At 42.5% G+C, this 14445-nt stretch overlaps 1 protein-coding gene across 1 annotated transcript in view; it reads right to left on the bottom strand.

Annotated features, from left to right (window-relative positions):
• Positions 1–14445, bottom strand: part of LOC119457710 (nuclear pore complex protein Nup133) — a 41403-nt gene that overhangs the window by 12517 nt on the left and 14441 nt on the right. Inside the window, exons 12-22 of the mRNA XM_037719360.2 lie at positions 14332–14434; positions 12567–12629; positions 10226–10313; positions 9557–9611; positions 7965–8036; positions 5381–5653; positions 4588–4694; positions 3376–3475; positions 1919–2038; positions 955–1077; positions 211–415 (exon numbers count right to left, since the gene is read on the bottom strand). Coding sequence (XP_037575288.1) covers positions 211–415; positions 955–1077; positions 1919–2038; positions 3376–3475; positions 4588–4694; positions 5381–5653; positions 7965–8036; positions 9557–9611; positions 10226–10313; positions 12567–12629; positions 14332–14434 — 1309 coding nt within the window. The remainder of the gene's footprint in view (positions 1–210; positions 416–954; positions 1078–1918; positions 2039–3375; positions 3476–4587; positions 4695–5380; positions 5654–7964; positions 8037–9556; positions 9612–10225; positions 10314–12566; positions 12630–14331; positions 14435–14445) is intronic.

Here is a 14445-nt window from a genome sequence, read left to right as displayed (position 1 = left end):
ACCCTGTATAGAAACTGCCGTACTGTATTCTTTACCTAGTGATATATATCACATTTGCTTTACAGAATAGATGAGACAGCTCCATTGTAACTATACTCTACCCTGGATGGGAATTACAGGTCAAGCAAGCAGTAGATTTCAGACTACACCTCCAACACCAACGATGTGAAATACTAAATGCAAAACGAAGTGACACTGAAGAGCACCCACTGAGAGGAGCAATGAGGCGCTTCCTGTCCTGCTGGTACTGCAGCTCGAGTGCCTCGTACACTGCTGGGTCATGGCCGAGCGACTCCAACTGGATCTTGTAGCCACTGAGCACCAGGTCTGCCAGGTCGCAAAGCTGCTGGAACACCCTTCCACGAGACGCAGCGTCATCGGCCAGTGGAACTGCGCTTATGGCCGTCATGTTATGCTGCAAGTGAAGCGAAGAGAGAGACAGACAGGAATGTCACCATGTTGTCACTACTTACTCATCATCATGTTTGAAAATGGTGTACAGAATGCAAGGAATGCAATAAAACACGAGGATGACTGTCGTGACCATGCTGCTACGTATGAAAGGGCCTGCCGTGCTAAGGGTAACACATTGAAGGGCGACACTTACTGAAGGAAAGTAAAGCTGTGGTTCTTCTCAATTAGCAGGAATACATTTTGATCATGAATTACAATTAATATGCAAGACAGTGAGTATAGAAGGCAATAGGTAAAAAAATGGAGAGACAAGGGGGAGGGCTGGGGATGCAAGCCCACAACCTGCGCAACTTCCATGTGGCAACTTCACCCAATGGCAAGTTTAATTCACTATACCACCACTGCTGCAATAGATGATGTGGTAGTCCTTAACAGCATTTCTAGCTAAAGAACCTATTTGCATACATATATACTTCAGCTACTAAAGAATCGAACTAGCACCAAAAGCAGTGCCATAAACCGAGTCAGAAATGTACACACCTGCTTGCAAAGGACATCTCGAAGTGCTGACGTCCACGGCCGAAACTCGAGGGAAATTTCTCGGGCAGCTTCGTAAACTAGCTGCTCCTTCTCCCTGAACAGGCACACCTCTTGCAAGACTTTCTGAAAATGGGTGTGGCAGTAGACGAGAATGAGCGTTTTTCATAGAACAATGGCTATACACAACAGTCGACACTTCAACCAAAGACTTAACCTGCTCTCCCAATTCCAACCCACAAAAAGGAAAAAGAAACACGCACATGTTATCGCGTGCAAATTCTTGCAAATGACAGTACTAAACGATCTGCAAGTTTTTACTGAAACAAATCCCAGTTGTGATTCAACTCAAGTCTTAACCTGCTCTCCAAATTCGAACTCTTGAAAAAGCAAGATGTTGCACATAACCCATGCAAATGACAGCACTGAACAAGGCGCAAATTTTTATGGAAACAAACCCAGCACTACTGCCAGCATGAGGCAAAGCTACGCAAATAATTTTCTGTCCATTTAGACACGCCCCCAGTTACACTGCTACGTTTTGTCAGAATGTGGTGCAGCTACCGGGAAACAAGAATTTATATTTAAGTGCAGCTTCACAGCAATGCGTTGCATTGTCACAAAGCTGCTGCAACTGAAGACAAAATTCTACCATAACCTGCATCTTCAATTTATTGTCATATGTTTTTGCATTTCAGTGCCTATTATGCGCAGGAAAATACAGTGCGCAGTAACAGGAACAACAAGAACAGGACAAGAGGATCAGCCTCTCCAAGGCAGGAGGTGAAAGCCAGGAACAGGGAAACAATGTCATTATACCTGGCTTTATAAAAAAATTACTAACGAATTATGTATGAAAAGAACTGCAGTAACATATCATGTTATCCGTAAACAAACACATGCCAGCGAATATTGCCGAAAGGCAACATGAACGGAATAGCATAAAGAATACAATAAACTCACTCACCACAAAGATTGCGTTCACTCCGGTGATCAGTGCAAACTCGTCTTTGGGAGATATTCCCTTGTTCAGCTCAGCTTCCTCCTCTTCAACAAGGGCAGGAAAAATTTTGTCAAGTTCTGAGACCTGTGCAAAAATGAAAGGCAACGATTAACGAGAAAGTGCGCCAACTTGTGAGGGCACAACTGTCACAACAGTGTTTCAGTGCATTCACACCGCTGCTTATCAGCAGGTTAGCAGTTTTTTGTAGAGAAATTGCGCCAATGCAAACAAAGATGCAGCACAGAGAAAGACAAATAGTCTTGCAGAGTGAATGCACTTCTCAAGCAAATTGCTATTGTATGAATAGCAATGAAGCATTACTGGAGTGCAGTGTCAATTTTGCTTGAAAGGTGCTAGTTTCCTACAACACAGTGGAATCTGGGAAGGACTACGAGTTCAGGCCTGTAAATAACAAGTACACTAAGTGCTCTAAGGATCATCAGTGTATATTCGGAAGTGGCAAACCTGCAGTTCTTTGTCAGCCCATTAGCAGCCACACTTGGTCAGGTAGCAGAGGGACCAATTACACTTATTACAAGCATATCTGGACTTGCCGATTTCGACGAAGTGATTTTCAAATTCTCTAGTCGCTTGTTGCATTTAATTTTTAGGGGTTGTTGACATCTGAGATAATTCAATCAATGATATCATAGAGTGACACATCATCGTGCAGTTACGAGCACTTTTGCACAATCAAACTTTCCATGTGGCCTGGACTGGAGCACACATTTGGACCTGTAACTCTTAGTGGGAATGAAAAGTGCAACCAAATATTCATTATGCTAATTGGTCAGCAAAGGTAGCATGGCAAATCAATGATAAAAACCACTTTCCCTCAATGTTATTAATTATACTTTCATTCATCTTCCAAAACTGAAAAAGTTTGATTTACAAAGTACAAGCTATATGTGCTGTACTGTAAGAGTTTTGGCCAAACTACACACTGTTGCACAAACTTAGACATCTGCCATTTTTGAAAACCAGGCAGCGTTTCCATTCTTCTTTTTTTTAATTCAAAAGTTGTCTTTTGGTGTAAAACAAGTGAAGCATCTTTCATGTACGTGTATGATTTGTTATGTTCAATGAAGTCCATGACGTCCAGCAGGGATCTATGCTGTGGAGGCTGGTGGACAACAGATCCACAGATGGTAGTCAGGTAAACGGCTCGGTTGTACCCCCACTTTTGACAGGTAGTGGTACCTTGATGAGCGCAGTCCATAACTCCACAAGAGGTGTGGTAATGTGGCGTCGTGAGAAAGTGTTTCTAAGCAGGGTGGGAAAAGCAGTCAAAAGACAGCCAGTGAATGAAGTCTGCAATTCCTTTGTCTCCTGCGGCTCATGAACAGAACTGAACTATTTGGTGGCTATTGGAATGTCTGATCAGCGACCCAGAGCTACAGGATTAAGACAAGGCCTTTCACCTGCTGGTAAAAGTGGTCCGTTGCTGTCAGTCGCCCAGACGCAGAGACCCTACGTGCCTCGATTACACGCTTGATGCCAGCGTCGATCACAGCACAGAACCTGGAACAAAAGTGTGGGCAAGTGAAGGAATTACAATGGCCATACGATGACTCTGCATATGCGCTGTTTCTTGGCCAAGTGAAAATAGAACGGCAGCTGATTTACTTGCTAATGTTTTGGCCATGGCGCAGCCTTTACCAGAGTTCTCCAGACAAAATTATATGGGGAACATTTTCTTGGAACGGGGTGGAAAGGAAAAGTTAAAGATGGTGACAGAGTGGCCCGATATTCACAACTGACACACAGGAATAAAATAACACGTTTTGAAAACCTCAAAGCAGCATGTAGCACTTCCCAAATAATTCACAGTGGAGTTAACAGAAAGTAGTTTGCAGGACTCCCTGCATATTTTTCTGGCACAACACCCCATTAGGAAACAAAAGCTTACAGGTCCTCCACTGTAATGGCTCCTGAACTCGTAGAGTGCATTCTGCAATTCTAAGAGTACACAAATAGCGACATGCAGTGCCCCTTTTACCCCATGCTGACATTCCGCAAATACAGCAGAAACCCATTGATGTTTTGCTGGTTTTCAAGTTGTCCACACAGCTACTTCGTGTTTGCATGGCCCACAGACTTCTATTATTGCATTCCCCACTCTTGCCTTCTTCAATACTACTCCAAGAAAAATGTAACAATAAATTTCTACTGCACATGCACTCATCCTCTCCAGTTTTCAAAGCCCTTCGCAACCACTTCAAAGCCCTTCGCAGTGGTTGCGAAGGGCTTTGAAAACTGGAGGGGCCACTGCGAAGGGCTTTGAAAGCCCTTCGCAGTGGTTGCTCTATGTAGTGCCAAGTGGTGTCATAACTGTAACAATGTGTTCTTTTTATTAATCTCTAGCACCTGAACAACTTGCATTTCAGTTACACTTGTGGTCATGTTACGTAATTAAGAAGACATTATTCTTAAGCCACCCTATTACATGCCAACAGTGTGCTCTAATGAAGACAAAGGCGGCACAGAAACATCAACAATGAAGGCAAATGTGCACCTGGACAAAAAATGCAACTAAGAACCAAGAGTGCCATAAATGGTGTAAACTGTGCAGTGCAATGGAAAAACCCAACACTGCGATGTTCAATTGAAAAATGTCGTGGCTTGTTACTCACTGGGCCTGGAGTGAGCGCAGCTGCATGGCAGCGACTAGCTTTTCGGCCTGTTCCTGCAGCAGCAAGTTGGTGGCCATCGGCGATCCACGCACAGTGACGGCATAAAGCTGCGAGTGACATGCAGCTACGTCAGTATAACATCCAGAATCTTGGCACCATGGCAATCAGCCCATCTCATTATGTTCCCACAAGTGTTTTCCTATGGATATCGCCTCGGCTTTATGGCATGCACCTTATCAAACTTTCAAACATGGAGGCATAAGAACGAGTCTTCTGTGAATCTCTGCTCACATATTAAATCCCAGCTTTTCCCCTGGACCACATTTCACATAGTTTCGCATTACTTGAAACAAAAATCGGTGGTATCCATGACTTTAACAGAACTGGTACCAGGCCGAACAGTGCAGCATAGTAAGACATGTAAAACTGACAATGCGAGAAGCTACCAAGAAACACACATACCAAGAGAAAAGGCATTTGTACGATTACTTATTTGCGCAAAGAAAAGGCACACACACACACACTATGTATGTATATGTGTGTGTGTTACGTGTATTTGCGCATACGATTAGGGGAGGAAGGTCGTGTGCGTACCACACAATAGGTAATTATGGATCACTGCCAACTACACCAAACCCTCACGCTAAAAGTTTGAATTAATGTGAATTGGCTGCAGTTCCTTTCGAGCTTGGCAGTATGTTCTCAGATAAACAAATAATTCAATGACCATGGTAAGACACTCGAAACATTGGCACGCCCAAACACCAGGTAGTGCTTCTCGTCTGATACACACCCTTTGCCAGAGGCTCACGCCCTTGAGGAAACTAAGGAGCAGCTGGTGGGCACGCAGCTTGTCTTCAAGCTGGTGGTGGATGAGGAGCGACAGAGAGGACGATCCAAGGCCGCCTGCTGCGTGCTGGTGTGCCCATCGAGGATCCGAAGCTGGCACATCATCGACAAGCCGATAGCCCAAGCGAGATACACAGGTGTCCAGCGCAGAGTCTGGCTCGCTGGACGGTTCCGTACGGCCCAGAAAGATTTCGTCAATGATTGCCTCGCTCCTCAGCTGCAATGTACAGAAGTATTTGTTCATGGGATAGCTGATACATTTTTCTTGAAGAATGAGTTTACAGTTGAAACTCGATTTAACGAAGTGATGACCACGCTTGCATTATTTCGTTGAATCAGGAAGTTCGTAAAATCGAGAAAGATTTTTCGGTCCTTCGAAATCTAAAATTGCAACGTAGTGACACCCAAAAGCTACCACGGCATTGTATTTGTCGCTAACCCACGCTGCTTGCACGTGTAAAAAGTCCTCGAGGGCGGCCCAAATTTCTTGTGCGATGCAGGCCAGGTAGGCTGTCTGTCAGCTGTCAAGCCTGTCATAGCTGCACGGTCATGTAAAGCTATGACAGGCTGCCAATATGCAAAGAAGCGGAGAACAAATGCAGTGATTGTGTGAGTAGGCCGAGCAAGAAAGTTGCAAGGAGATGATCAGTGCCACCCGTCGCATAAATCATGAAATAACAAAAGCAACCACCGCCACCCCTCATGCCATCTGGTACGTAAGAGCACTACCGACTGCCGAGTCCATTGTTTTCCGTGCATGGGCATAGCGTGCAGCCTCGTCAAAATAAAGTTAGGGCCGTGACAAGGGCGCGTAGATATTTTAACGCGATAAAGTTAGAGCACACGCTCCAAGAAAAACCCATCTGTGTCAAAATTAGAACGAAATCACCGCGTTTTTACCTCATTTCAGGAAAAACTTTGTTAAATAGGGTTTGGTGGCCATTAATTTTGTTAATTCGGGTTAATGACAGCATTGAACCCTACGGTTCCTGCCAGGGAATGGAAATTTCTTCGCTAGATCGTGAACTTCGTCAAATCGGGTTTCACTCTATCGAGCTTAAACTGTATTTGCAGCAAGAACGGATGGGACATAAATATACACAAATGACGTATGTGAACACTAACTTCAGACTGTTTATTTAGAAAGCTGAAAGACATATTTGCCTCGAGGAGGACACGCACAAAAAGGAAGACACATTGACCCCAACACGGGCGGCACTTCCCACTGATTTATTTAGGGTGCTGATCCATGAATAATTAGGCAAATACAACACGCATGCGTAAGTTAACCACACAACTTCAGACCAACACCAGTCGAACAACCTCATCTCCGATTGTTATAACAGAAGCGATGTATCACTTATACAGCCAGAGATTTCATTACCTCCCGTGTGGTCTCATCCTTTCTTCTGCCGCGAATATCTCGCCAAAACGTGGTTCACACATGTAGGCCTTGCAGTGGTTAAGCAAATGCACCACACCGTTTTTCTTAAGATTTAGGTTGTGTTTATTTAGAAACTATGAAACAAACTTCATACAGCAGTAGAAGGAAAACTTGACGGCAAGTTGGTGTACATTCATACTAGACAAAAACAGTGCCCCCTCCTGTGTGAACCTACCCTAACTTATTCATCCAAGCTTTCGTTAGAGCTGTCTTTGTCAAGTATAAACTTTATATACGCAGACACGTTCTGATCACTTGTGTGCATGTAACAAAGTTCCTTTGACACTTCATAAATAACCACTTGGAAGTCGGCACTCATGTGCATTAAGATAACTCGTTCTTGGGCAGGTTGGTTGACACTTTGTGAAACCATTGTAGCGTGAATAAAACAAACACATAGAACAGAAGACCGGATACCACAGACATTACATTCTTGGTGCACATTACCGTCTTGTCCACTTGCACTGCGAAAACTCTGTTTTCAAGAGCATTATACAATGTTGAAGGTCGGTGACTAATCACCATAGACAAAGCAGTTCTAAAGAAGCCCGCAAGGTGGAGAAAAGTTCACGAATAGGAAAAAAATTCGTCCTGGTCCATCCTGGGACGAATTTTTCTTCAACTGCGAAGCTTTCTTTTTAAGAAACCCATATAGATTTCCTTTGGAGCTTCATGCCACAAATTGGGTAGATGTCAGTTTTCCCTTTCGTAATCTCCTTAGCATGCGAACAGGCTTCAATCAATCTCATCAGGCAATTTGTGCCGTTGACCTCATGATGCAAGAAGAAGGTAAAGCACAGTGAAATACATGAAGCAAGGGAGAATCTGTACGTGGAAGCTGACTGATAGATCAACACACGTGTGCACTGTTGTCATGTCAACTGGAATAATGGCCACAATGTCTACGTAACACATGCGCAATGTTCCCTGGGTGCACCACAGAGCAGAAATTATGTCTGGATATTTTGAAGCACTAAGTTATCACTCAAGCAGGATTTATTGTGTGCCTTCAAAGGTGTTCACCAGCCACTAGTATCAACGCAACAAAAGTGGTGAAGAGATGAGCACATGCCACAACACTTACCATTTCACTCTTGCAAAACAGTACAAATGCTGAACGCAGCTTGGCAAAATTGCTGTCATCGACACTTGTCACCTGGAATGAAGCAGACAAGTGTAAGTAAAACTGCAAGAGGAATATGGGGCACCAAATTTTAAAAAGTTGCCAGCAAACTGAATATGATACATTAGACGCTTACTTGTAGGTACAACGTAATGGTTAGAGAAGACCTTGCATAATCAGCCAGAAGTTGAGAGCGATTGAAATTGAGCTCTCGAGAGGGAGTTGAATATCACCTTTAAGCACCAATTATATCTGTTTATGGAAAATTTAGCTTCACCGGATTTCTTGTATCTTGAGGAACGTGTAAAGCGCGCAGCTTTGGCATAGATTAACAATTTTAAGTTCTTAAGCGAGTTTTGTCAAGTTTAGAGATTGTTGACTCTGTGAGAGAACTCTTTACGGGAACGTCACATAATAGAACCATCTATTTAATGTCTGGTACAGTACTTATAGACCACCTATCGAGCCACTTCATAAATATGTTGGATTTTAAGCATTACGAAAAACAATGAAAGAAGTGAACCCACCAGCACATGAAGGCATGCCGACACTAAGAGCAAGCACTTAGCCAAGTTCTTTTAATCAAACACTTTAACACATTAGTGAAATTTGCAGCACAGGCCCAATCAGAAGTGCATCAAGATGTGCGCAATATGTTTTAAATATTCTTATTTTATTCCATGCTTTTGCTTTCGATGCACTGTCTTGGCATGCACAATTATTCATGCAGCACCTGAAAGGGACTATGACAATGCGGCCTAAAATTTAAGCCGAAGCACACACTAGTGTTAAAAATATGACTGCCCCAAAAGAACGAACAGCTTGTGGGCATTCAACAGAAGCCTTCACAATATATTTTGTAAAGAGAAAGTGCATATGGGAAACGTTGGAGAAAATCTAGAGTGAGCTAGTCAACCATTATCAATCTGGCAATCCTTCTAGTTCCTACAGTTACATGATGTTTCTTGCCTTCTCTTGAAAGAAGTGTCACAATTTCAGGAATTAGTGCTAGAAGCAGGTTCTTAGTGACATGCCTTTCTCCATCATTAGTATCACTGACAAGAGGTCATCAAATGCCTGTGTGATCTACATTTTGTCAGCTTTCTGTGACCACATTTTCTGATGAACTTTATACTAAGCAGCAACAGTGGTAGCTTCTCCACAACTTTCATTGGCATGTTATGAATACCAAGGGCTAGAGTAGCATTGGCTCTTACAGATGTGCCACTGCGATCGGAGAATCGTACAGCAGATTCAATAAAGTCAAAGGACTCTTTTACAGAGCAAGGTTGCCAGTTTTGGTAATCACATGCTGCATGATAATGTGGGGAAAACTTGTGCCCTCACACTCACTGAAAGTGTTAGCGGGAACTCCACTACATCAAAAAAGGCATACCCATTCCCCCCCCAATGTTTCTACATGCATAAATCTCCCCCTGGTACTTCAACACAAGTCTATCTTAGAATACATAGTAACCTATGCATTACACATTAATACTCAAACTACCACACAGATGCACTTAGAAATAAACAGCTGGGCTTGCAGTACTGACCTCCATTTTATCATCAGTAGAACCATGATCTTGAAGCAAAAGTTCCACGGTACGGCTGTAATAAATGAATAAATAATTATCAAACTATTATCAATCGAGGCAAGATTGCTTGGCAACTGCCATTATCTAATGTGCTCCAAGGGTCCCAGAATGCATGTGCAGTATGGTCCTCCGTTAAAGAAAATGCAAAATTGTATTTCGGGACAAATTACAGCTCAATTTGACACAAGTTCATTGGTGATAATTTTTTACCAATATAGGTCTACCTAACAAAGCACATTGGGCACATTTTTTCTATAAAGTTGATGATACATTTAAGTTCTGTCAGTCTGAATATTATTACTAGTAGGCAATCCGTTCAAGAGTGGACCATACTATACAAGGCAAGGTGTGGACGGGGAGGAGATAACTGACAGTTCTGTGCAACTGCCAAATAAATATATTGCCTCTAAAGGTGAACTGTCATTCCTGCATTGCAGTTCAACTAGGACATAGCTTACATGGCTAGCAATAAAATTTGTAAACTTGTGCACAACAGCAGAACATCAACCATTAAGATATTTACATGCTTTTGGGCATTACAGTCACGGGCATTAAAGGCATTACAGAGAAGGACTGAAAGAACGAGATAGGAACCACGAAGGTCCTGAACACTGAGGACCAACTAACCTTGCATCATGCGCAGGTGCATGGACTGAACGAATGCAGACAATGCCGTGAACATGTGAAAAGAACAGCGGTGTTCCTTCGTAGGAACCTGCGAACAAACAGGACAGCAGTCATTGCTGCATAAGAAAATAATAAAACCAGTCTATTTTCTATTATTTTTTTTATTCTGTGGTTTTAAGTGCCATAACCACAATCTGATAGTGAGGCACACCGTAGATGAGGACTCGGATTTATTTTGACCACCTGGGCTTCTTTAAAGGGACACAAAAGGAAAAGATATCAAGTTCAGCTAAATTGAAAGACTATGCTTCTGTAACAATGAATTCCATCATTCGTAGTGAAAACAGAGCTTTTGTTAGAGAGAAAATGATGAAAATGGAAAATTGGAGTGGCACCACCTCTTGTGGACTATGGTACCTCTCATGTGACGTCAGCACTGGCTGATCGACAAGAGCGGCATAGAGGGAAATCAGGTGAAGATTACGTCAACTTGGTCGTTATGGTGCGGGCGTTTCAAATTGAGAATCAGTGACGGGAGATCCGGCGGCAATTTTCTACACAACAAAGTGATAAATAGGCACGCTGAAAATGATGATAAGACTTCTAGACATACAATCTAATGATTTAACTGGACCAAGTACTTTCCTTTAGTTACCCTTCAACGTGCATCCAATGCACCATACACGGGCACTTTTTCATTTTTGCCCCACAAAACCAGTTGATGGTTGTAGGCTGTTAAAATTAAATTCTGGGGTCTTACGTGCCAAAACCACAATATGGTTATGAGGCATGCCGTAGTGAGCGACTCCGGGACAATTTTGACCACCTGGGGTTTTTTAACGTGCACCCAATGCATGGTACACGGGTGTTCATTGGGTGCATGTTAAAGAACCCCTGTTACTTGAGCGGTGCTAGCATCATGCTAGGAGGGTACAAATTGTGTAGGTGTGTGTGTCTCTGTGGGATGCCACGTTGGGTGCACCTTATTGGAACAGCTGAATTGCTTGCAATTCAGCTGAATAAGTTGCAATTTAGCTGTTCAACCACTTCAGGAAAGGCAGTGAAGTGACTGCAGTCGAATTTTGATATAACAAAGTTAAGCATTCAGCTTCAAGCTCTGTTGTTCGGTTAAGTTAGGTCCCAGATTCTACATTCCATAACCAGATTCAGAGAAAGCACAGATGCTTTTATTAGACAACTTCCGGTGGCTAAGACCACTTGTGAATAAAATTGAGCCTTGCCCTTGAAACCACTGTCAGATGGCACCACACGCCATCACTAGCAGTACATCCTCGACCTCCATCCTGTTGGTTTATTGTTTATAACACTGTAGTTAACTATAATTCTCTAAACCACTCTGCTAGGGACACCCGAGGCAATTACATATGCCACAGAAACCAAATGCAGCAACAAAGCAAAGGCCTCCTTGACCTAAGCCTGTGCTGACTGGGCAACACAGACTTAGTCAAAACAGCAAGCTGGGCAAGTTGGCAGGTTAATATATCTTTGAAATCAAACAGTGCAGAATGGACAAAGGACAGAGACTAAGCACCTGTGTTGTCCGAGTCTCTGTCCTTGGTCGGTTTCGCACTGCTTTACTTAGAAGACGAACTTGGTGTGGCAATTCTGCTTGCGTGTGTGCTTCACGCGGCCAACGATAAAATTTTCCCATCACGTGCCTTTTGCATGGCTTTGAGCATCTGCAAATCCTGCCTATCATCAAGTCAGGAGTCACATTCCAGAGGTTGCTAATACACAGCTGTAGATTGGCCCACACACACACACACATACAGATTTCTTTGCACATAGCTATCATGTGGCGGCTTGCTTCCTGCATGCCATTTAGAACAATGATCACCTTGCTTAAGCTATCCATGTGATTCACGTGAAAAAATTATTCTGTAAATTTAACAGGAATGGATCAGTTACCTTTCACGTGCCTTCCAGCCTGCTTCTACAAATACAAGGCTCTTAAAGCTACAGCAGGGGTTATTTGGAACTCGAGGTAGAGAATAACGCCAGAGTTTCCAAGGCAACACAGTATCAATGCCACGAATTCAGCTTGGAAGATACTATAGTCGAAACCCATTATAACGAAGTCACATCTGACACAAAATTGTCTCATGTAGTTATATTTGATATTTGCTATAAGCATATATTTAACATGCTGATATCAGTGAGAAACGTTTTAGATTTAGTTTGCTACATCACAATAATTTGTTATATCCGTGTTCCTTGTACCAATGTTCGACATTATATAGCTGCCTGCTGTCGTAAAAATCCAGAATAAAAGACAGCAAGCGGTCCTTGTACCGAGACCAGTGTTGGCAGGTTGCCTCACCTGCTCCAAGAAGCTTGTCTTTCTTGAATTCTATCACATCTGGGTCGTCCCCGTTGCTGCCAGCTGAAAAACACAACACAAACACAGGTATGTACTCCTGTGTGAATCCAGAGCACAGTCCCAGTGATAGTGCTGCACTTTATCCGACCCTTAAGTATACTTATGCATGAATAACCAGATAAACTCGGGCCAAAAAGTGACAAGCCTAAATTAATAACATGGCTTCATTATAAAACAAATCAAACAGTTTGCCGAAAGCATCTAGTAAAAAAAGGGAGAAATTCTGAATGAAAGATATGGTTTCTGCACTACTGTATCATTTAAAATTCATACACATTTGATTTCACAATGATTCTGGGAGATCGTTAAACTGTATTAAAAAAAAACTGAGTAAAAACAATAGAAACACGACCATTATTAGTCTAACGGTGCCATGTGCTAGGCAACGAAAAGTGCAGCTTTTGACCCCCCCCCCCTTCAGGTGCTGTGTTCACAACTGTGCACACCAAGATAATGCATCAAAAGCAAAGTGCCGATGAAAATAATTATATTTAAAACTTGCTACACATATACAAACACATGATTGGACCTGTGTTGCAAGGTATTATTGTGACGAGTTGGAAGATAAGACAGCTGGGTGTTTGCACTCTGCGTCAGTATTACAGCAGGTTCATTTCTTCAATTATTTTTCACGATGCATTACATAAGCTATATATTTACAGTTAAAATAACTGAAAAGTGGTGTTAGTTGGTCTTGATTCATCTTCAAACAGCTTTTCCAGCTTAAGAAAAAACACGGATGACGAAGAAGCACACATCGATGGCGCTGACTCTCAACTGAACGTTTATTACACAAGGCGCAAACGCTAAGGAAATGTACATTTACAACAAGAAAAGAAAAAGACAAAGAAAGCCCGAAAGGCAAAGCAATCTGTTTAACACTTGTGCATGGTTCTGAAGAATTCGATCTCCTTAGCTCGTTATGATCTCCTTACGAGATTGAAGGCTGACTGATGCACTGTTCCAGGTAATGTGATATGCTTGTAAAATTATTTTGTGCGTGTCGCTGTGCCTGTCTAAGATTATGAGACAAGCAACTGGAATTTTGCAGGCAATTCAGCAAAAGAAACAAGAACTGATCTGCTTGTACTGAACATAGTTGGTCACCCTGCCTTATGCAGTGTGATCTTGCGATTAACCTATGTGAACCTTGTGACACAATTTGACCTGTATGCAAACCTGCGGAGTTGATTTCAGTGACATTAAATGCCAACAGCCCTTGAAGAGTTCAAGTACGTAAAGTAAGTGAATCAAAAATATAATTCTGAACCAGGTGAGAGTCCACCACAACAGCTATTGCTGCAATAGTCAGCAAGAATGGTTCCTTGCTCATAGGCAGAGGATTGTGCTATGCCAAACCCAGAACTGAAAAGTGACAATCATAAAACAGCTTAACCTCTCACAGTTAAAATTTGTTCTGGTTCAAGTAATACTAAGCTGACTGTTTACCAGTCTACCGTTAGATCCATCTTTTACCATTTTGTAGCCTGACCTAATTGTTTTAAATACATTATAACACATCACCGTAGCATTTCTGTTGAACTTCTGAGCACAACATGAAGTTCAAGCTTGTATTGCACTGGCACTTTCAATTAGAGAAGAAGGTCTGAGCATAGACAGCACTGTATGAAAAAATTCAGGAATGGCACTTGTTTGAGAAAGATTCAATGCTTCAATCTACACCTTCCCCAAAGTGAGTACTTACGGGTCACGCAGTACACTTTGGTGGCACCATAAACAAAGCTTGTACGACGGTTCACCGATGGAAGGACAAATTTGTAGCTCAGCAACGATTCTTCATTCCTTTCCTGAAAAAAAA

This window comes from Dermacentor silvarum, chromosome 7 (genome assembly GCF_013339745.2).
Source record: "Dermacentor silvarum isolate Dsil-2018 chromosome 7, BIME_Dsil_1.4, whole genome shotgun sequence".
NCBI lineage: Eukaryota > Metazoa > Arthropoda > Arachnida > Ixodida > Ixodidae > Dermacentor > Dermacentor silvarum.
Note: the sequence above shows the minus strand (reverse complement) of the source record. Positions and strands in the feature narration are given on the sequence as shown.